This window comes from Hylobates moloch, unplaced genomic scaffold (genome assembly GCF_009828535.3).
Source record: "Hylobates moloch isolate HMO894 unplaced genomic scaffold, HMol_V3 SCAFFOLD_10, whole genome shotgun sequence".
Lineage (NCBI taxonomy): Eukaryota > Metazoa > Chordata > Mammalia > Primates > Hylobatidae > Hylobates > Hylobates moloch.
This window is the reverse complement of record NW_026652285.1, coordinates 83098408-83121616: the sequence shown is the minus strand read 5'-3', so window position 1 is coordinate 83121616 and position 23209 is coordinate 83098408. Positions and strand designations below refer to the sequence as shown.

Sequence of the window (23209 nt, the reverse complement as noted above, 5' to 3'; positions counted from 1 at the left end):
TGATTCAGTGTGTGCAGTAGGCTCTAATTTATTGTAGGCAACTTTTAAGCAACATCGTACCCCTTTATGTATAGTACAAGAACCTCACAACAGTACAGTATACTTACTTTACTCCCCTGCTTTTTAAAACTTTTTAAATAAACTCTATGGTTATTATTTTCATTATCTTTTTAGAACAACTTTATTGAGATATAATTTAATACCACAAAAGCCAGCCATTTAAAATTCAATAGTTTTTGATATATTAAGAGTTCTGCAGCAGTGGCATGTGCCTGTCTGTAGTCCCAGCTATTCAGGAGGCAGAGACAGGATCACTTGAGCACAGGAGTTTAAGGCCAGCCTGGGCAACATAGCCAATCCTTGTCTCCAGATAGATAGATAATGTGCAATCATCACTCCAATCAAGCTCAGAAAATGTTTATCATTCCAAGAGAATCCTCATATTTGTTTTCAACCACTCCCTATTTATCCTCTTCCAAACTCCTGAAAAACATGAATCTACTTTCTTTCTCATAGATTTACCTATCTTGGACATTTCATGTAAGCAGGCTTATACATTTGTGGCCTTTTTTGATTGGCTTTTCACTTAGAAAAAAATGCACAATACTGCATGTTGTAGTATGTACCTTTCTTTCCTTTTTTGTTGCTGCTCAATAATAGTCCATTGTTTGAAAATACCATATTTAACTTTATCCTTTCAACAGTTGATAGACATTTGGATTATTTCTACTTTTTGATGATTCTGTAATGCTTCTATGAATATTCTTGGAGAAGTTTTTGTGTGGATATATATTTTCAGTTCTTTTGGGCATATACTTAGGCGTGGAATTGCTGGGTCATATGAAAATGCTATTTAATATTTTGAGGAACTACCGGATTTTCACAGTGGCTGCACCTTTTATATTCCCACCAGCAATGTATAAGGGTTCCAATTTCTCTACATTCTTACCAACACTTGTTATTATGTCTTTTAAATTATAGCCATCTTAGTAGTTATGAAGTGTGAATTTGGCTTTTGTTTCCCTAATGGCTAAAGGATATCCAGTGTCTTTTCATATTCTTGTTAGCCATTTGTCTATTTTCTTAGAAAAATATCTATTCAGATATTTAATCATTTTAAAATTAGCTTGTCTCTTTATTATCGAATTGCAGGAGTTCTTTATTCTGGATACAAGTCCCTTATGATTTGCAAATATTTTTTCTTTCTGTGAGTTGTTTTCAATTATATTTTTAAGATACTTATATAATAAAATGGTTTTCATATTTATCCATGTTATTACTATTAATATTTTTGGTATCCTTCATTTCTTTATGAGGATGCATATTTTCATGTGGTATAATTTTCTTTCTGTCTGATGAACTTCTTTTTAACATTTCTTATAGTCCATTGTCTGCTTATGGTGAATTCTTTCACCTTTTGTATGTTTGAAAATATTTTTATTTTACTTTCACCTCTGAACATTTTTTTATGTGTATAAAGTTATAGTTCCCCCCACTTCCCATTATTTTAAAGATGTTGATCACCTGTCTTTTTGCTTGGATTGTTTCTCATGAGAAATCTGCTGTCATTCTTATCCTTGTTCCTCTCTATCTACATGTCTTTTTTTTTCTTTAATCCAGTGACTTTAAAGATTTTATTGCTATGGTTTTGTAAATTTGATTGTGCATTTTTCTTTGTTTCTTGTGCTCATGCTTCATTGAGCTTGTTGAGTCTGTGGGTTTATAGTTTTTATTTTTAGCCTTGTTTTTTCACTCCCCCTTTTTCCTTTGGGGACTCCAATTACATGTACAGTTGACCCATGAACAACATGGGTTTCTACTGTGCAGATCTGTTTATATGCATATTTTTTTCTAACCAAATGCAGATCAGAAATACAGTATTCATGGTATGTGAACCCCACAGATATGGAGGGCCAACTTTATATATATATATATATGCAGGTTCCACAAGGCTGTCTGTGGTGTAACTGCCCAATGGGTTCTCCTCACCTACTCCCCAGGTAGAACTGATTTATCAAGACAGGAGACTTGCAATAGCGAAAGAGTTTAGTTCATGTAGAGCCAGCTGAATGGGTGACTGGAGTTTTATTACTCAAATCAGTCTCCCCCCAAATTTGGAGACTGAGGTTTTTAAAGAATAATTTGGTGGGTAGGGGGCCAGGGAGTAGCGAGTGTTATTGGTGGCGCTGGAGATGAAATTATTGGGAGTTGAAATATTATATAAACATGTATATTATATAAACATATGTATTATATAATTGAGCATAATACCTATTATATGCAATATATTATATAGAATAAACATAATAATTGAATAGGTATGTAATAGTTGAATTGCATGTAAATGTAGTTTTAATAACAAGGTTGCCAAGTACTGTATTACTGGATGCTTAGATTGTTCCTAAAATTTTCCTATCGTATGTGATATTGCATTAAGCATCCTTGTAGCAAATTCTTTGTCCTTTATATTTTTCCCACAGTATAAATTCCTAGTGGTGGAGTTACATGCTTTCTGATTCAGCATACTTTTTAGGGTCTTGATGCAAACCGTGCATATACACACGTATCCCTAATATTAGCATTCCAGAAAGGTTACAACAGTTTCACCTACACCAGAAATATATTTAAGTGCCTATTTTCCTACTTCGTATACAAACACATCAGAAAACCATCTTTCAGGGATAACTTTCTTATGCTGAGGCAGTTTTAAATCACAATCCTTCAAGCACTCAGTATCGATTTTGATTCATTCTCCCAATGGTGCTTGAATTTTAAGCTACTTGAAACCTTAAATAATGGAAGATGTCTCTGTTAAGAGAACCCTCTGCTGTTGAACACTGTTATTCAGGGCTGAATCACTTTTCTTACCACAGCCACAGACTTCTATATTCTGACTAGCTATTTCAACACTTTGTTTACACCCCCATTGGTCTCTTTTCTTCCCTAATTTTCTTCCCTTCACTTCATATATTCACATTCCTTCTATTTTAGGCCATTTGGGAATTACATTTTTTTTTTAGAATAGTTAACTTTTTAAATTTTTTTTTATTTTTAATCTTTGTAGAGACAGAGTTTCACTATATTGCCCTGGCTGGTCTCAAACTCCTGGGCTCAAGGAATCCTCCGGCCTTGGCCTCTCAAAGTGCTGGAATTACAGGCATGAGCCACCACACTTGGCTGAAAATTACTTCTGATGTTAGAAACATGCACTTACTCTTAGAATGAAATATTTTTCAAGACTCATCTGTGGTTGGAAGAGTCTAGGTTGCCTGAAGCTTGGTTATAGATGTTGTAATTGTCCTTGTTCTGAAAACTATGGACTGAAAACACCCCAGCTTGGCACAGTGGCACCCTCGGTAGAAATGTATCCACCCTATAGGGTGCTTCTCCTGTTGGTGGAAATCCTAATTCTAATTTATATCTGCATTGCTCTGGGTCCCTATGCAAATGGCTGAGGGTCATGGCATGCACACACTAAGAAGATCAAGAGTTTAGAGGACTCTGGAAAGAAACAGGGTAGAATGAAGTCTGTCTCACTCAGAGTAGAATTCTACTTTTCAAGAGGATTTTTTTCAGTCTTCTTTGTTGAATCCTCTTCATTTCCCCTTAAAATGTAGATCTCATTCCTTCTCTTCTTGCTCTCTGTCTTCATAACTGATCACACTCCCTTGAGTTCAATTTTCTCCAACTCAGAAATCTGTAGTTCCAGGCCGTTCCTGATTTACTACTTCTAAGTAGAGATTTTCTCCCATTTTCTAAGCATTGTAACACAAACTAGCTTGACCTTGAGGCTAAACAGTTTGGCCAATATATCCTTTGCCTTCATAGTGACATTTATTCTAAGATAGTAATCTCCATAATTTGAATTTTACAATTCTTGTTTATTTTGGTAAGTGTCAGGATAGCATTCCTCTCCATCAGGACCACTTCTAAAGTGAAAACGATATAGCTCGGAATACAGTCTTTGAAATTAAGACAGTGAGTTTACTTACATAAATTTTGGCCAGTTTCTCCAGCTTCTGGAATACTGGGCCCTGACCTGATAAAATACATGTAAAATGGTGCAATTGTGTTAATTGTGTTTCTCTCTCTGCAGTCAGTGTGCACAGGATGGACTAGTTTTATTTCTTCCTTGGAATACGTTAGCTCTGTGCCCTGTAGAAAAAATGATAGACTTTTAGATCAATTTGAGAATAAAAGGTCTAATTGAAAAGCTGGAGAAGCAAATGAAGAGACTGATCTTATTTGTGGAAAAGGATTTATGAACGTGAAATAGATTGTATTCTGTGAGTACACTGAAGCAAGATCTTAGGCCTGACGCTTTGAGGAGGAGAGGAAAGTAGCCACAGAGAGGAAAGTAGCCTGTAGCCACAGGTGGCGATGGTATTTTAAAACAAAACATAAGGTAGTCATTTGGTTTCTCAAATGCATTTCTGATTTCTTTGTTCTGAATCTGCATGTGAAGCAAATGGACCCATAGCCTCCTTCATCCCAGCTGAACCATTTGCTTCACTGTCAGTGAAGGGGATAGAGTCAGTGGTAGGGATAAGTAACCCAGATAAAAAGTTTAGCATGGCCATGTCTCTGTCATCCTGTTTTCCCCTTTCCTTTTTTTTTTTTTTTTGATTCTTTAAACCAGAAATTCTGATTTTATCAACTTTAGAAATGAAACAGTATTGATTGGCTCCTTTCTCAAAAAGTGAAGAATGTTCTCCTTTTTCTTGTGATTTTCTGGAGTTTTCATCTTAGTTTATTAGTTACACGTATTTCAACTGTATAGCTTTTTATTCCTATTAGTTAAAACTGCATTCTTTTTTTTTTTGTCACCATTACTATCACAGGTATTCTGTGCTTATCTGGATTGACAAGCTGCTCTTGCCAAAGGTTTCCTGAGCACATTATTTTGATTTGTCATATGAGTAGTTGTATTATGTCATTGAGCAAATTTTTCAGGGAGAAATATATCTTAATTATACCATATGATCCAGCAATCTCACTGCTAAGTATATACCCAAAAGAAAGAAAATCAGCATATTGAGGAGGTATCTTCACTCTCATGTTTATTGCAGCACTGTTCACAATAGCCAAGATTTGGAAGCAGCCTAAGTGTCCATTAACAGAAAAATGGATAAAGAAAATGTGGTACTTACACACAATGGAGTATTATTCAGCCAAAAAAGGAATAAGATCTTGTCATTTGCAACAACATGGATGGAACTGGAGGTCACTGTGTTAAGTGAAATAAGCTAGTCACAGACAAACTTTGCATGTTCTTATTTGTAGGAACTAAAAAAATGAATTGAACGTATGGAGACAGAATAGAAGGATAGTTACGAGAGGCTAGGAAGGTGGGTTGGTTAATGGGTACAAAAATATAGTTAAATAGAATGAATAAGACTAGTATTTGGTAGCACAACAGGGTGAATTTATTGTACATTTTATAATAATTAAAAGGGTATAATTGGATTATTGGATTGTTTGTAACACAAAGGATAAGTGCTTGAGGTGATGCATACCCCATTTACACATTGCATGCCTGCATCAAAATATCCCATATACCCCACAGATATATACACCTACTATGTACCCACAAAAATTAAAAATAAAAATATTAAAACTGGCTTGTTTTTGTTATTGCAGGTAAACAAAGGCTTGATTGGCTGTAGAATTTTTGAATCATTCCATATTTCTGACAAAATCTTGAAATTTATTCCTTCATCTTATTTGTTGGGGTGAGGTTAATGGCTGTGTCCAGCCCATTTGTTTCCCATTATGATTTGATTTATTTTCCCCATTTGATTTTTTTAATGGGATTTCTTTTAATTTTTAAAGCTTATTAACTTAAATCTGTTTTTCAGTTATCATTTACTTCATAGTTTTCCTGGAATTTGTCACACTTTTTTTTTAATCATGGTAAAATACACATAACATAAAATTTACCCTCTTAACCATTTAAGTGTACAGTTCAGTAGTGTTAAGTATATTCAGACTGTTGTGCAACCAATCTCCAGAACTCTTTTCATCTTGTAAAACTGAAACTCCATACCCATTACACAGCAATTTCTCATTCATCCCTCTCCCCCAGTCCCTGGCAAGTACTACTGTACTTTGTCTCTATTAATTTGACCATTAGCTACCTTATTATATATGTGGAGTATTTGTCCTTTTTTGACTGGCTTATTTCACTTAGCGTAATGTCTTCAGGGTTTATCCATGTCATAGCATATGCCAGAATATCCTTTTGGAGGCTGGATGATAAACCATTGTATGTATATACCAATTTAGTTTATGTCTGTTCATCTGTTATTGAAAACTTGGGTTGCTTCTGCCTCTTGGCTCTTGTAGATAATGCTACTACGAACATGGGTATGCAAATATCTCTTTGAAAGATCATTTTCAATTATTTTGGATATATACCCAGAGGTGAGATTGCTAAATCATATGGTAATTCTATTTTTAATTTTTTGAGGAACCTCTATACTGTTTTCCATAGTGACTGTACCATCTTTGGTCCCACCAGCAGTGCTGAAGAGTTCCAGTTTGTCCACATCCTTGCTAATACTTCTTTTCTTTTTTTGATAATGGCTATCTTAATGGGTATCAGATGTTATCTTACTAATTTGATTTGCATTTGCATTTTACTGATGATTAGTGATGTTGAGCATCTCTTCATGTTTGGCCGTGTGTGTGTGTGTGTGTGTGTGTGTGTGTATACGTTTTTGTAGAAGTGACTACTCAAGTCTTTTGCCCAATTTTGAAGTTGTTTGTTGTTTTTGATTTTGAGTCGTAGGAGTTAGGAAAGTTTACTTTTATTGCTAAGTAACTTCTGTTCCATTTATTTTTCTCAAGTATGCCAATTATGTTGAATCTTTATGTTCTGTGATTTATATCCATAATTTCTTTTTAAATTTTTTAATTTTTATTTATTATTATTATACTTTAAGTTCTGGGGTACATACACAATGTGCAGGTTTGTTACATAGGTATACATGTGCCATGTTGGTTTGCTGCACCCATCAACTCGTCATTTACATTAGGTATTTCTCCTAATGCTCTCCCTCCCCCCAGTCCAACACCCCCTGACAGGCCCCAGTGTGTGATATTCCCCTCCCTGTGTCCATGTGTTCTTGTTGTTCAACTCCCACTTATGAGTGAGAATATATGGTGTTTGGTTTTCTCTTCTTGTGTTACTTTGCTGAGAATGATGGTTTCCAGTTTCATCCATGTCCCTGTAAAGGACATAAACTCATCTATGGCTGCAGAATATTCCATGGGGTATATGTACCACATTTTCTTTATCCAATCTATCATTGATGGGCATTTGGGTTGGTTCCAAGGCTTTGCTATTGTGAACAATGCTGCAATAAACATATGTGTGCATGTGTCTTTATAGTAGAATGATTTATAATCTTTTAGGTATATACCTAGTAATAGGATGGCTGGGTCAAATGGTATTTCTAGTTCTAGATCCTTGAGGAGTTGCCACACTGTCTTCCACAATGGTTGAACTAATTTAAACTCCTACCAACAGTGTAAAAGCATTCCTATTTTCCCCACATCCTCTCCAGCATCTGTTGATTCCTGACTTTTTAATGCTCGCTGTTCTAACTGGTGTGAGATGGTATCTCATTGTGGTTTTGATTTGCATTTCTCTAACGAGCAGTGATGATGAATATTTTTTCATAAGTTTGTTGGCTGCATAAATGTCTTCCTTTGAGAAGTGTCTGTTCATATCCTTCGCCTACTTTTTGATGAGGTTGTTTTCTTCTTGTAAATTTATTTGTAGATTCTGTATGTCCATAATTTCTAATCAATCTAGTAAATTTCATTATTGTAAGCACATGTACTTTTTTTCAAGCCAGACTTCCATGGCACCAACTTGGTTTTCTGCAGTGGCATTTCTGTCTTTTGTAGTTTTAAATTTTTAGTTTCTGCAGTCATATTATTTTTTTATTTTCTTAAAAAATTTTAAAATCAAACTTGTAAATGTTTATAATTTAAAAATATATAGGTAGATACTTTATTTGGCAAACAATGCTAGCTATCACTTTTACCATGTTCACTATATTGTTCACAGTATCATAAGTATTACTCCAGGTATCTTAGGTATATTAATCAATTCAATTCTTACAGTCATATGTGGCAGCCTTACTATTATTATACTCATTTTACAGAGGAGAAATCTGAGGCAAGGAGACATGACATAACCTGCCCAAGGTCACACTGGCAGGACAAGGATTTGAACCTAGGCAGTTGGATTCCCTAGCGTATTGCACTTGTAACTACAATGCAGCACTGCCTGTCTTTCTTCCTCCTTTTCTTAAAGAAAAGAAATGTATGTGCTTTATTTGAATTCTGACTCAACCAACCAAACTGTTAAAAGTTATAAGAAAATCAGGGGATTGTGAACTTACTGAATATTTGATGATATCAAGTTCCTCTGGTTAATTTTTTAAGTGTGGTGATGGTGTGGTAGTTTCCTTATAAAAGTTCTTTTAAGGACAAACCAGCTAAATATGTTAACATAAAGTTATTTACAGCATATGTATTGTGCTGAGTTATTTACAGAAGAAATTAAATCATGCTTGGGATTTGTTCCTCTATATTATCTTTTAGTATATTCATTTTAATTGACATACATTTGTACATATTTATGGGATACAGTGTGATATTTTGATACATGTATACAATGTGTAATGATCAAATTAATATAATTAACATATCCATCACCTCAAACCTTCATCATTTCTTTATATGGGTAACAGTCAAAGTCCTCTCTTCTAGCTATTTGAAAAAATACAATAAATTGTTGTTTGCTCCAAGTCACTCTTCAGTCTATAGAACACTAGAACTTATTCTTGCTGTCTAGGTATAACTTTATATATCCATTAACCAAACTCTCCCTATCCCTCCCTGTCCCCTAGGCTTCCTAGTATCTAGTAAGCACTATCCTACTCTCTACTTCTGTGAGATTAACTTTTTTAGCTCCCACATAGGAGCGAGAACATTGCAGTACTTATCTTTCTGTGTCTGACTTCGCTTTACATACAGTCCTCCAGGCTCATCCGTGTTGCTGCAAATGACAGGATGTATGTAATTTAAAGTGTCAAATAGCTCTGATGCTTGCCAGGAAAGAGGAGTCCTTGCTCCCTTCCTACAATTTTACCTTCCCCAGAGCTACTACTTTCAGTTGTTTTGGCAGCCTCATTTGATATTTGCATGGAATCTGTAAGATTTTAACTTCTTTTTGAAAATTTTTAAAATTGTGAATGATATGTTTTGAAATATGTACTTTGTGGAATTCTAAGGTTTTTATTTCTTTTTGTCTTGCTAGTTTTGAATATTTATAGATGTACCATGTGCAGAGTGTACCATTCACATACTCCCATCCTGAACCTCCTTGTCTTAGTATAGTTAGGTCATGATTTTGACTAGGCCATTATTCAGTGTTAATAGGATGATGACGTTGTTAATGCTGTTCATACCCGAGCCATGTAGAATTCTATGAATCCTTTTCCTCTTCTGCAAATTTTTTTTTCTATTTAAACTAATTGTTCTTTTGATATTTGCTTAGTTTTCTATGTGCTTTTTACTCATTCAGTCCTAAACGCTCTTGGTTGTCCAAATCTCCTCTTGATATACTACTTCGTGAGTCTTCTTGTGTATCACCCAAGGATTTCTCTTCACAATTGTGCCAGGAATTCCTTTTTTACTCCCTCTTGTATTGGACTCCTGTTTCCTGTATCACATGCCTGTCTTTTTCTTAGTTTCCTCCCTGTTTTGCAGAAGAACATCTGCCAATAGAATTCTAGGTTGTAAACTGCCTTCCTCATTGCTTCATTGCCTTCTAGCTTTCAGGGTTGCTATTGAAAAGTCCAAAGACTTTCTAATTCCTAATCCTTTGCTTATGAGCTTCCCTACCTGCTTTCTGATATTTTATAGGACCTTTTTAATATACTTACAGTTAAAAAAACACAACTCATCATGACAGATGCTGTGTTTAATGTGGGCATATTGAAATCAAATGAAATGGGCAGGTAGGCATCAGTGGGCCCTTATAGTCTACACAGTTATGGCGTTACATTTTAGGAAATATTTTGAGTTAGTCATTTGACTTCACTCTCACCCCATTTCCTTTACTCTTTTATTCTGGAATTCTATTTGGCTATTAGAACTTCTGGACACATTTTATAGCCTTCTCATTTTTACTGTTCTAGTCTCCTTTATTTTTTTTTTTAACTACATTTTGGGCACATTCCTTAAAGTTATATTCCAATCTGTCTACTGAATTTTTTTGAAATTCTTAAAAATTGACATATAAAATTATATGTATTTATCATGCACAACATGATGTTTTGAGTATATATATATATATATATATATATATAGTGGAATGGTTAAGTCTAGCTAATTAACAAATGCATTACCTCACAAAGCCATCATTTTTTTGTGGTAAGAACAGTTAACATCCACTCCCTTAGGCCGGGCTTGGTGGCTCACGCCTGTAATCCCAGCACTTTGGGAGGCCAAGGCGGGCGGATCACGAGGTCAGGAGATCGAGACCATCCTGGCTAACATGGTGAAACCCCATGTCTACTAAAACATATAAAAAATTAGCCAGACGTGGTGGCAGGTGCCTGTAGTCCCAGCTACTCGGGAGGCTGAGGCAGGAGAATGGCGTGAAACAGGAGGCAGAGCTTGCAGTGAGCTGAGATCGCGCCACTGCACTCCAGCCTGGGCGACAGAGAGAGACTCCATCACAAAAAGAAAAAAAAAATCCCTTGGCATTTTCCAAGAATACCATATATCATCATTATCTATAGTCACTGTCCTACGTGATAGATCTGACCTTATTCCTCTTAACTGCAATAGATCTGACCTTATGCCTCCTGTCTAACTGTAAATATGTATCCTTTGATCAACATCTTCCCAACTCCCTCTCCCCACAACCACCCCAGCCTTTGGTAACCACCACTTTGCTCTCTACTTCTGTGGGAACAACTTTTTTAGATTTTGAATTACCACTTTTTAAGCATCCTGTTTTTGTTTGAATAAGTGCAATATATTCCTCTTGATGTTACTATTGTTAAACCTATTCATCTGCTCAGATTCCAGAGAGAAAAATCTTTCAGTCTCAGGCCTTAGATGATGTAAGACTGGCTTCAGATGCTATTTAGCTCCGATAGGCGGAAGAGATAATAAGAAAGAAGACAAACTTCAGCTCTGAACTGCCTGTATCTCATCTTGTTCCTCCAGGTTTGGGCTTCAGGAATTTTTTCTATTTTGTTTCTATCAGACTATAGGGCTCTCTGAAGAATGATACACAGTCTGAAAAATTTCCCCATTTTATCTAAATTGTTGTATATCTGTAATAGTTTTCTAAAGTTTTTAGAATAAATTTGTCCTTTCCTGGTTTCAGCATTGATGGTTTCTTCTTTCCTCCTTTATTGCTTTTCGTTCGTCTATTCTATTTTGGGGATGAAGGCTTTAAAATCTTTACCCATGTAGCTTCCTCCAACTACCTCTGAAAAATCTGTTTTATCTTTTGCGTCACTAATTTTATTTTTTTCTTTTTAAAAATATTCTACTTTCTGCTTCATTGGTTGCTTTTATTCAAGTTCATAATTCAGATTTTCTTTTCTGGTTAACACAAACTCTTCTCTGGTCTCGTATTTCTTTCTATGACTACCTGCTCTATGCGCAAAGATTCTACTATGTCCCCTGGAATTTTAAGAACGTGAGCTAGAAATTTTCTGTTAATAGAGTTTTCTCTTTTATGTAGTATATCTATTTCTTAAGTAAATATTTGCTCTGATTCTAGAATCTTCCCCTTTTTTGAACCACAATGTGTTCTATTTGCCTGGTGGATTTAGATTTTTCTCCTTTGCTTATCCTTAGGGAAGTCAATGCATATTCAGTATCGGGTATTGCCCTGTTTTCTTTTTCTTTCTTTCTTTCTTTCCTTCCTTCCTTCCTTGCTTCCTTCCTTCCTTCCTTCCTTCCTTCCCTCCCTCCCTCCCTCCCTGCTTCCTTCCTTCCTTCCTTCCTTCCTTCCTTCCTTCCTTCCTTCCTTCCTTCCTTCCTTCCTTTCCTTCTTTTCTTCTGTTTTAAAAATTTTACTTTAAGTTCTGGGATACGTGTGCAGAACATGCAGGTTTCTTACATAGGTATACATGTGCTGTGGTGGTTTGATGCACCTATCAACTCATCATCTAGGTTTTAAGCCCCGCATGCATTAGTAACCCTGTGTTCTTTCAAGAAACTTGTATGAGTCACTATTTGACTCAAGTCCAGACAAAGGAAAAAGGTTACATTTGTAGTAGATTAATTTACCAATTATGAATTCATATTCCTGTGAGGCCTGGGAAAAGAGCCAGCATCAGCTCCAGAAGTAATCAAAGGGAAGTTTGCCTCAAACTAAAGACTTTGTTTTAGGTATTTGGTGTGGCACTCAGTAATTAGCAAGGTCATTGTCACTTGGCATGGCTGCCCTTGCCAGGAGCCAGCTGGGAGTGTCTTTTTCCCATGTGTTTTCCGTGGTAGTCATCATGGTCACCTGTCAACCAGAAGTAAATGCAGCCCAGAGGTTACTTGCTTGGCTGGCCTCTGAAGCCAGGAACCCTTTTAAGGAGTTAGTGTGTTTTAAATGTACCCCAAGTCTTCTTGGGCTTAGTTCCCTCAGCCCCCATTGCTCTGAGCTAGGGGTATCATTATGGGTTTAGTTAATTTTCTGTCTTATTTTCTTCTTGAAAATGTGAAACTAACAATCTGTCATGTTTATTAGACATCTCAAGGAAATGACACATCCAAATGAGGGTTAAATGATTAAAATTTTATATAGATGAGAGGAGCACAAGGTTCTCTGTCTCAGGGTTACTCCGCAGGTCATCTGACTTTCATCCTACTTTCTCCATTTTTTATCTGAAATTTTTGCTTAAAGATTCCATGTGCTTTTCATCTCTTTTTAATCTTTGATCACATGGAGTATTGGCCTATGGAAAGAGTATGAATCTTAGCATAGGCCCTGGTTCAGACCTCAGCTCTTTCATTTCCTGACTGTGTGACTGTGGGTATGTTGCATAACCTCACAATATCTTTCAAGGCCTCAGATGTCTCCTCTGTAAAATAACTGAATAGTATCCGCCTCAAACTCTAGGGGAAATGACTGCTCCAAAGCTCAGCATCCAGTGGCCTTTCATTAAATCCCAGTCTCCCATCTTTCCCTCTGCTGTTGTTAGTAATAACGCCATATGACATATTTGTTTGGTGGATCTCATCCATTTCTATATCGCTTTCCTTACTGTAAGCTAGGTGCCTCTATTTACCTTTCAGGCAACTCTCTATATTCTGAATATTGAAAATATTTTAAGGTTACATTGCTTAATGACATAGCTTGGTGAAATGATGTTGGACCTGAGCATATAGTATGCGTCCTTAAGAATGGAATCTTGTGTGCTTGATTTTTTGCTTTTTAGTTATATTATTGATATATTCATTTATGTCACATAGAACAAGATAATGTGAATTATAAATACATAAGAGGGAGAAAGGAAAAATGAAAGTAGGAGTGGACAAAAAATAATGCCAGGAATAATAAATACGTGAGAAGGAGAAAGGAAAAATGAAAGTAGGAGTGGGCAAAAAATAGTGCCAGGAATAAGTTCAGTGTAAAACAGTGCACCATGGCGTTCCTGTAATTTTCTTGGGTCAGTTTGGCACTCTGGCAGTCATCTTGAAAAAAGAAAGGTCCTGTATACATATGCTTTTCTCCTGGGTTGTTTATTTACTTTCACAATGTGATAAACAAGTCTTATTTGTTCCTAAAACTGAGACTAAGGAGAATATCAGTATTGTCACAGGGAAGCTGTGGAATTCGGTGTTGAATGTCATGACAAGATAGCTTGAGAACTTTACTACTTATTTGTCAATGAAAATAATTGCTGTAATGGGGGAAGAAAATAGGAAGGCTCTACAGTACTAAGCAGCTAGAACCTAAAGTGATTGAAACCATAGTATCAAGGATGCTGCACAAAAATGTAGCAATTAAAAATTTAAGCTTATAGAAGTTGCTGTCAAACCTAGATTATTTCTTAGAAAAGCAGCATTTCTGAGCTTCTCATTTGCCCAGTATCCCTGATACAGGGTAGCACCATGGGATTTGGGAGACAAAGGACTTGGATTAAATGTCCAACTCCACAGTTTCTACTGTACAAGACTTGGATCTTGTGACCTGTCATTCATTACTTTTACTATTATGAAAAGTATCATTTCCCAATAGTTTAAAAAGTGTTCAGGTATCGTCTTGCATGTTGGTGAAACTAGAAAGTATATTTACAGACAAAAGCCCCTTAAAGGCAAGGCTGGCTTAGCCTTACTTCTGGTGCTCCCAGTTCCCTACTGATGCTCAATAACGTGTTTTTGTTTTTTGTTTTTTGTTTGAGTTGGAGTCTCGCTCTGTTGCCCACGCTGGAGTGCAGTGGCACGATCTCGTCTCACTGCAACCTCCACCTCCTGGGTTCAAGTGATTCTCCTGCCTCAGCCTCCTGAGTAGGTGAGATTACAGGCATGTGCCACCATGCCTAGCTAATTTTTATATTTTTAGTAGAGTTGGGGTTTCACCATGTTGGTCAGGCTGGTCTTAAATTCCTGACCTCTAATGATCTGCCCCCATCGACCTCCCAAAGTTTTGAGATTACAGGCATGAGCTGCTGTGCCCAGCCAATAACGTCCTTTGAATAAAAGAAAAGATATTGTTAGGGGGTATGAAAATCACCGGAAAAGGAAAATGTTTCTTAAAAATGAATTTTTAAAAAATCTTTTCTTAAAATGAAAAATTTTTTTCTTCTGGACCAAACTGCAATGTGGAAAGAGTCACATCAGCCTTTGGACAGAACTAGGGCCGTGATTTACTACAGGGAAGTTAGCATCTTTCTGAGTTTTCTTAATGAACATGTGAATAAAAGATTTGGTTATACTTTGTGCTTATTTAGCATCCTCTCTCTGAGGATGTCAAAAGGATTTTAGAAATGTTCTCTTTCTCACACAGGTGGATGTCTGATTTATGAAGCTCCCCATCCACCTGTCTGAGTACCTGACTTCTCAGGACTGACACCTACAGCATCAGGTATCTTGCCTTTCTTTAGTCTTAAAAGCAGTTCCTTAAGGAACTTGAGTTCCTTGAGGAAATATAGGCAGGGAACACATTCACTTCATTATGTTTCATATAAGCCTGGGAACTGGAGTTGCTGCTGTAGTCCTGTTTCTACCATTAAATGTGTGACTCTAGTCCCTTTTCTTCTCTAAGCGTCAATTTTTTCTTCTGCAAATAGGTGGGGTTGGACTGGGTGATATCTAATCACTTGACGGTATTGTGGTAGTCCACCTTTATGCAAAGTTTCACTTTCCACAGTTTCAGTTACCTGCAGTCAAGCTTGGTCCAAAAATATTAAATGAAAAGTTTCAGAAACAATTCACAAGTTGTAAATTGCATACCATTCTGTATAGCGTAAGTGAAATCTCATACTGTCCATGTGATTTGTCCCTTTGTCCTGCGTCTCCACACTGTATATGCTACCTGCACATTAGTCACTTAGTAGCTGTCTCTGTTATATACAGGGTTGGGTACTATTCACAGTTTCTTTTTCTTTTTCTTTTTTTTGAGAAGGAGTCTCGCTGTGTCGCCCAGGCTCGAGTGCAGTGGTGCCATCTTGGCTCACTGCAACATTCACCTCCCAGGTTCAAGCAATTCTCCTGCCTCAGCCTCCCGAGTAGCTAGGATTACAGGCATGTGCCACCATGCCTGGCTAATTTTTATATTTTTAGTAGAGATGGGGTTTTGCCATGTTGGCCAGGCTGGTCTCAAACTCCTGACCTCAGGTAATCCTTCCCCCTTGACTTCCCAAAGAGCTGAGATTATAGGCGTGAGCCACCACACCTGGCCCACTATCCACAGTTTCAAGTATCCACTGGGGGGCTTAGAATCCACTCCTCAGATAAGTGGGGGTGGTTACTGCATTCTCTTTGTCCTCGATGTAAGCCATCAGCTCTCCACTGTGGATTATTCCTTTATTATTTAATGGCAGGGTGGCTTTTCCCCCGCCTCACCCTCCCCAGCTCTGCAACTTGAAACTGTCTTCCCAAAACATCTAGCTGGGATGTTGGATTCAAACCTATGAAAATTCCTCAACTTAAGAGTATTTGGACAGACAGCACAGAAGTTGTGGCTTTTAGAACTTAGCTTTTCCCTACTGGCTTTCTGTTTGCATTAAGCTAGTATTTGACACTTGACGTCTAGGGATTCTTACCTCCTTTGGCCAATGGTACTTCACACCCATATGCTAGTCCTTTTATGCTAAATGTGGGTTTTCCTGTTGTTTTACAGGTACACAGCTTCTCCTAGCATGACCTCGATCTGATCAGCAAACAAAATTTGTCTCCCATAGTTCTGGGGCCTGTTCACCACCTACAACCACAGAGCTGACATGGCTGCCATCTCTACTTCCATCCCTGTAATTTCACAGCCCCAGGTAAGGGCTTCAAACTAGCAGAGGTCTGAGGTAATCATAAGTTTGTCAAATATTTAAACTGGGCTTCAGGAAGTGTGTTTGATGCTAGGGATCATGTATATCTCTCTCGCTATCATTTGGTGCGTATTTGAATAACGGTGCTTTTGTGAGTGAGGTGCCATTTAGTTCAGGAAGCAGCTGGAACAATGAACAAGTGATTTTAGTGAACTGGCCTCTGTTCATAGGAGGCCTTGGTTTTCAGTGCTTAGAATGCCTGACTCATTATAGGCATCAAACTCTAAATCAAAGTAAGTCAGTAGTAAACCCTGCTGCTTTTCCTCTCTTGGCTTTTTTGTGGGCCGGGAGGTGGGGTGGGGTTTAATGAAATATATCAGAATGGATCTAATTTTAGAACAAGTTTTCTGAGGGCTGTCTAGTTGTCCTCCTCCTATACTTACTCTTTTGCCTTGACCTGTTCTAGGAACTTTGAAAACAAAATGCAATTCCAGAAACTTCTGAACAGCAATCATATGAGTTATTTTTTTCTGTCCAGTGAAGAGCAGTAATACGGCAGGGACATGGTCTTTGTTCAGATGATTTTACAGCCTTATTTAATCAGGCATTTGCTGGACTCTTTCAGATTCAGCAGGCAGGAGGGTACAATGTGGAAACAGACTTTGGAGTCGTAAGGCCACAGTTCACATCTCTGCTCCTCTGATTGCAGTATAAAGAGCCTTAGTCATGCCACCCTCTCTCAGCTTCAGTTTCCTCTCATGTAATAATTCCTCACATGATGGTTACATGGATTAAATGATGGTTTATGTACATGAGGCATACAGAGGTGCTCAGCAAGTATAGTTTCCCATTTGCTCTTCATTTATCTTCTTTCTATAGTGTGACCTCCTCTCTCATTTGTGACAATCATTTTTTGGCCAATTTTATTTTTATTTATTTATTTTTTTGAGAGAGAGCCCTGCTGTGTTGCCCAGGCTGGAGTGTAGTGGCGTGATCTTGGCTCATGGCTCACTGCAACCTCTGCCTCCTGGGTTCAAGCAATTCTCCTGTCTCAGCTTCCCGAGTAGCTGAGGTTACAGGTGCCCACCACCACACTGAGCTAATTTTTGTATTTTAGTAGAGATGGGGTTTCACCATGTTGGTCAGGCTGGTCTTGAACTCTTGACCTCAAATGGTCCACCTGCCTTGGCCTCCCAAAGTGCTGGGATTACAGGTCTGAGCCACTGCCGGGCAACTTTGAAGAAAAAAGCATACTTTCAAGAAAGAGCCATATTGATTGAAATTTGAACTTGATACAGAATGTTGTTCCACACTGTTTTTTTCAGTATGATTTTGCAGGCTATTCAATTTTGTATGTATTTTAAGTAGGGGTTTGTGTGTTTGTGAGAGAGGGAGAGAAGGAAGAGAGGGAAAAAGGAGAACAAGGGGCATTTTTCGTTCGTATAGTATAGTGTTTTCTCCTCAGCACCATTTGGGATGTCATCATTGTTATCAACCTTGGGATTTTATCATATGAATAAAGCCCTTTATTCATATTATATGAATAAAGAATAAAGTACTAAGGCCTTTAGTATTATTTTCCAGAATGTTTAGTGTTACCATCGTCATATGCATTCCTCTTTCTGGTAAGTGGACCATTGTCCTTTCAACACTTCATTTACTTTGGGTGTTTGGTTTCCCTTATCTTCAATAGACTTTTTTTGGTGTCTGAGAGACCTGGAGAATGGGCAAAGAGATTTAGTGCCTGTTACCTGAGGTCACCGTTTCAAAGTCCACTGCAGCTGTTCCCATATAATGACTCTTCTTAGTCCTTTTGTGAAGTGAGTTAGGTTAGTGCAGGTTTTCTATAAAGGGCATTTCCACGTCCTGGTTTGCTGCTGTCATCTGTCAGCATTTCCAACAGCATCTTCTTAACTATATATCTTCTCTGTTACACAAGCTCCTATCAGCTGGTGAGGAATAGAAATGCCTCTAAATGACTCATTTAATTAAAATGGTTAACACTGCCCGAAGGAGAAAGAGGTTCTATTTCATACAATCACTGGGGAAAATGTGTACTCTTGTAAATTCTCTGTGGGAAAGTAAATTGGTACAGTCACTCTGGAGGGTAATTCAACAGTGTCTATTAAAATTATACACTTCTGCACATGCCCTGCTCCTGTCTTGGAATCTACATTAGAAAAACACTCACACCTGAGCCCAAGGAGTGTATAAGGAATGTATAAAGATATTCATTGAAGCATTGGTTGCAAACCAAGAAGTACAAAATTTTGTGAATATCCAATAGTAGAAAGACTTAATGAATTCAGGAATGTGGACATGATTAAAATACTATTCAGTCATTTTATTTATTTTTATTTTTTATTTTTTGAGATGGAGTCTCGCTCTATTGCCCAGGCTGGAGTGTAGTGGCACGATCTTGGCTCACTGCAACCTCCACCTTCTGGGTTCCAGCGATTCTCTTGCCTCAGCCTCCCAAGTAGCTGGGATTATAGGCGTGTGCCTCCACGCCCTGTTAATTTTTGTATTTTTAGTAGAGATGGGGTTTCACCATGTTGTCCAGGCTGGTCTCAAACTCCTGACTTCAGGTGATCTGCCCATCTCGGCCTCCCAAAGTTCTGGGATTACAGCCATGATCCACTGCGCCCGACCACTATTTGGTAGTTTTAAAATGAGGATGTCTACACAGTTATATATTACTCCAAGATATCGTATAGAGGAAAAAGAAAGCAAGATGCAAAATAGTACTTACAGGAAGATACCATTAAAATTCTAAAACAAGACTATTTTTAGGGACAAATATATGGTACATTAATGGAAATGGATAATGAAAGTCCTAGAACATACATTCTTAACATAGTGATATTGCCCCAAGAGGACAAAAATTGGGTTTTGGGAGATGAAAAAAATCCCTCCAAAGCTTATACCTCTATCCAACAAAATCTTATTCCTTAGTATTTAGTTTTTTCTCACTAGAGAAAATTTAAATGTAATTAATTTTTCTCCTTAAGGATCACTAATGAGAAAAAAATATGACCAAGAAACACTGGTTTCTTGAGGGAGGCACATAGGCTCACCAGTCACCCTGCTTCAATTTACTAATTACCTGAGCCCGAGGGGAAGGTATCCACCCTCTTAGTGCCTCTATTTCCTTACCCACGGAATGAGCATAGCAATAATGAAGCCAACCCGATAGAGTTATTTTAAGGAGGAAATGAAATAATTTCTATAAAACTCAGAATAGTGCCTGGCACATATTCTGGGCACATATTGCCCAGTGCATGTTAGCAAGCATTGTTATTATTGCTCAGCAAGCCTTGTGGCAGGGCTGGGGGATGCAAGAATAAATAAGAGAAATAAGTTTTGCCCTGCCAGAGTTTAGAGATATAGTGGGAGATATACAGATAAAACAAAAAGTTACAGCGCTTTGTCACCCATGCAGGAATGCACAAATACAGGAAGTATGGGTGCTCTCGGAGGAAAGTAGAGACCCAAGAAAAGATTTAGAGGATCAGGGAAGGCTTCTTGAAGGAAGACCACTAGGCTGAGAGCAAATGAATATGAGTTATTTTGGTAAAGGAGAAGAAAAAGCATAGGTGAATGTCAAGTGTCCCAAGGTGTGTGTGTGAGAGAGAGAGAGAGAGAGAGAGAGAGCAAAGCATTTAGAATTTTGTTTTGGATGGTTGCACTACAGTGGGGCATGAGGTTGTAAACAGTGATGTCCCTGGAGCCACCTATACCAACTCAAAGAGGCGGATTGTTAAATTTTCAGGAATTTTGCGAGCCAATTGACTTCACGCTAGCAGCTTGAAATCAGCCACATGGAATAGTTACACTGCAGAAATCGGCAAATGCTAGAATTAGCATAAATGGGTTAGGTTATAAAATTGGAGATTTTACAAGGTCTTTCAAACCATATTAACGAATTTAACATTGATCTTAAAAGAAGTCTTTGTTAGCTTAATGGTCCCAGCCTTTGAAATAGACCTGGGTTCAAGTTCTGACTTTCAATAATTGTTTTATTGAGCAAGTTTGTTAATTAACCTTAACCAGGGTAGTTCCATTATTCTCACTGTATTTTGGGAATAGTGGCAGCCTCTGATGGTTGGGGAACTAAGCCCACGGGGAAGCAGTCAGCTATACACTCGGGCATTAGGTCACAGAGATAGATGGCTTCTTCTGGAGAGATGCAGACCATTGGGTCACTTGGTTCCCAGGATCCTTTGGCCAATGATGGGCCTCCTAATTATATGTCAGTTCCTCACATGTAATTTGTACAGTCAAATTTAGTCCAAGGCTGACTTGCGCTTGCCCCAGAGCTTCTACTGATGTCTTCTCCCTTATTATCAGTTTTGCCCAGGTTCAAAGAAGGTAAAAATAATTTAGATATAGCATCTTCGTGGGCAAGCATAATAAGCAGCTCACTCAGTCACCTTAGCCTGGTATTGTTTGGCACATCAACTTGCATTCTTTTCCAGTGAATCCAGGGACCTTGTAAAGATAAATCCACATTCAAGTGTAAAAGACCTGAAAATCCTTTTCTAAGGCCAAAACAATTTTTTAAAAAAGCTTTTGGTTTTGTTTGTTACTCTATTCATTGGGTAACAAAGAACATTTTTCTAATCAAGGCTGCCTAGTACTACATATAAACGAATTAATATGAACAAATAGCTTGTGATTGTTTCAAACAATAATAGGGAAGACAGCTTGCATTGTCACGCCTGCTGGGATTGCTGTTTAGTTAGTTGAAAGATATGCCTTGTGCTTTGAAGTGGGGCAAGTTTGTATTATCTGCTTTACCCCTGCCTTGACTCTGAGACAGATTTTTGTTTTCTCATGCTGAGAGAGCACCTAGCTCTTACAAAGCTGGGTGATGAATACTAAGACGAAACTGGACTAGCAGCACTAAGAAGATGCTGTGTTTGTAGCTGATTTGTAATTCTGCTGGTCCAGACACTGAAAGAGTTTTCTTATCCAAAGGAAACTCCCAGGATGTATTTGCAGACAGGAACCTGTTCATCATTAGGTTGAGTTAATGTGTTCGTGTCCTGTGGATATTGGGGGCATGGGGATGGGGTAGGAAACCAAACAAACTTGCAGCTCTCCAGAGCCATTTTCTGTTTCTAGCACGGTTTTAAGCATTACCCTGTGCTTGATCAGGTTACTGTGGATAGAAGCTGGATTAAAAGTTTCATTTTCATTTTTCATTAAAGAGTCAATAGTTCAGTACCAGAGTGAGCAGTTTGTCTTCTCTCAAACCTAGGATTATATTAGAGGCCAGAATAGGTATCTGAGAACCTAAAAGATATTCAGATCTCACACCTATGATTCCAGTAAGGAAAGACTCTTCTTTATCAGTATTTTTCAAGGTGTATCATTCTGTCACTCATTTGTTACATGACCATTTTGTTATTTTTTAATTTTTATTTTTATATTTATTTGAATTTAAATTATTTTATTTTAAAATATTTTACTTTAAGTTCTGGGATACATGTGCAGAACGTGCAGGTTTGTTACATAGGTATACATGTGCCATGGTAGTTTGCTGTACCTATCAACCCATCATCTAGGTTGGTTTTTTTTTTTTTTATTGAGATGGAGTCTCACTCTATTGCCCAGGCTGGAGTGCAATGGCGTGATCTTGGCTCACCACAACCTCTGCCTCCTGAGTTCAAGCGATTCTCCTGCCTCAGCCTCCTGAGTAGCTGGGACTACAGGCATGTGCCACCATGTCTGGCTAATTTTTGCATTTTTAGTAGAGATGAGGTTTCACTATGTTGGCCAGGCTGGTCTGGAACTCCTGACCTAGTGATCTGCCCACCTTGGCCTGCCAAAGTGCTGAGATTGCAGGTGTGAGCCAGCATGCCCGGCCCATCATCTAGATTTTAAGCCCGCATACAATAGGTATTTGTTCTAATGCTCTCCCTCCCTTTTTCCCCCACCCCCAGACAGGCCCTAGTGTGTGATGTTCCCCTCCCTGCATCCATGTGTTCTCATTGTTCATCTCCCACTTATGAGTGAGAATATGTGGTATTTGGTTTTCTGTTCCTGTGATAGTTTGCTGAGAATGATGGTTTTCAGCTTCATCCATGTCCCTACAAAAGACATGAACTCATTCTTTTTTATGGCTGCATAGTATTCCATGGTATATGTGCCATATCTTCTTTATCCAGTCTATCATTGATGGGCATCTGGGTTGTTTCCAAGTCTTTGCTATTGTAAATAGTGCTACAATAAACATGTGCATGCATGTGTCTTCATAGTAGAAATGATTTATAATCCTTTGGGTATATACCCAGTAATGGGATTGCTGGGTCACATGGTTATTTCTGATTCTAGATCCTTGAGGAATCACCACACTGTCTTCCACAAAGGTTGAACTAGTTCATACTCCCACCAACAGTGTAAAGATATTCCCATTTCTCCACATCCTCTCCAGCATCTGTTGTTTCCTGACTTTTTAATAATCGCCATTCTAACTGGTGTAAGATGGTATCTCATTGTGGTTTTGATTTGCATTTCTCTAATGACCAGGAATAATGAGCTTTTTTTCATATGTTTGTTGGATACATAAATGTCTTCTTTTGAGAAGTATCTGTTCATATCCTTCACCCACATTTTGATGGGGTTGTTTTTTCTCTTAAATTTAAGTTCCTTGTAGATTCTGGATATTAGACCTTTGTCAGATG

The 23209-nt window shown here is 37.8% G+C and overlaps 1 protein-coding gene across 7 annotated transcripts in view; it reads left to right on the top strand.

The window, feature by feature from the left end:
* Nucleotides 1-23209, top strand: part of LPAR1 (lysophosphatidic acid receptor 1) — a 164858-nt gene that overhangs the window by 49998 nt on the left and 91651 nt on the right. For 5 of the 7 annotated variants that reach the window (XM_032164847.2, XM_032164849.2, XM_032164850.2 and 2 more), the window contains exons 2-3: nucleotides 15047-15124; nucleotides 16382-16526. In XM_032164847.2, the coding sequence (XP_032020738.1) occupies nucleotides 16482-16526 (45 nt within the window). In that variant the 5' untranslated portion in view covers nucleotides 15047-15124; nucleotides 16382-16481. The remainder of the gene's footprint in view (nucleotides 1-15046; nucleotides 15125-16381; nucleotides 16527-23209) is intronic. The other 2 variants (XM_032164855.2, XM_032164853.2) reach the window with 1 other exon arrangement.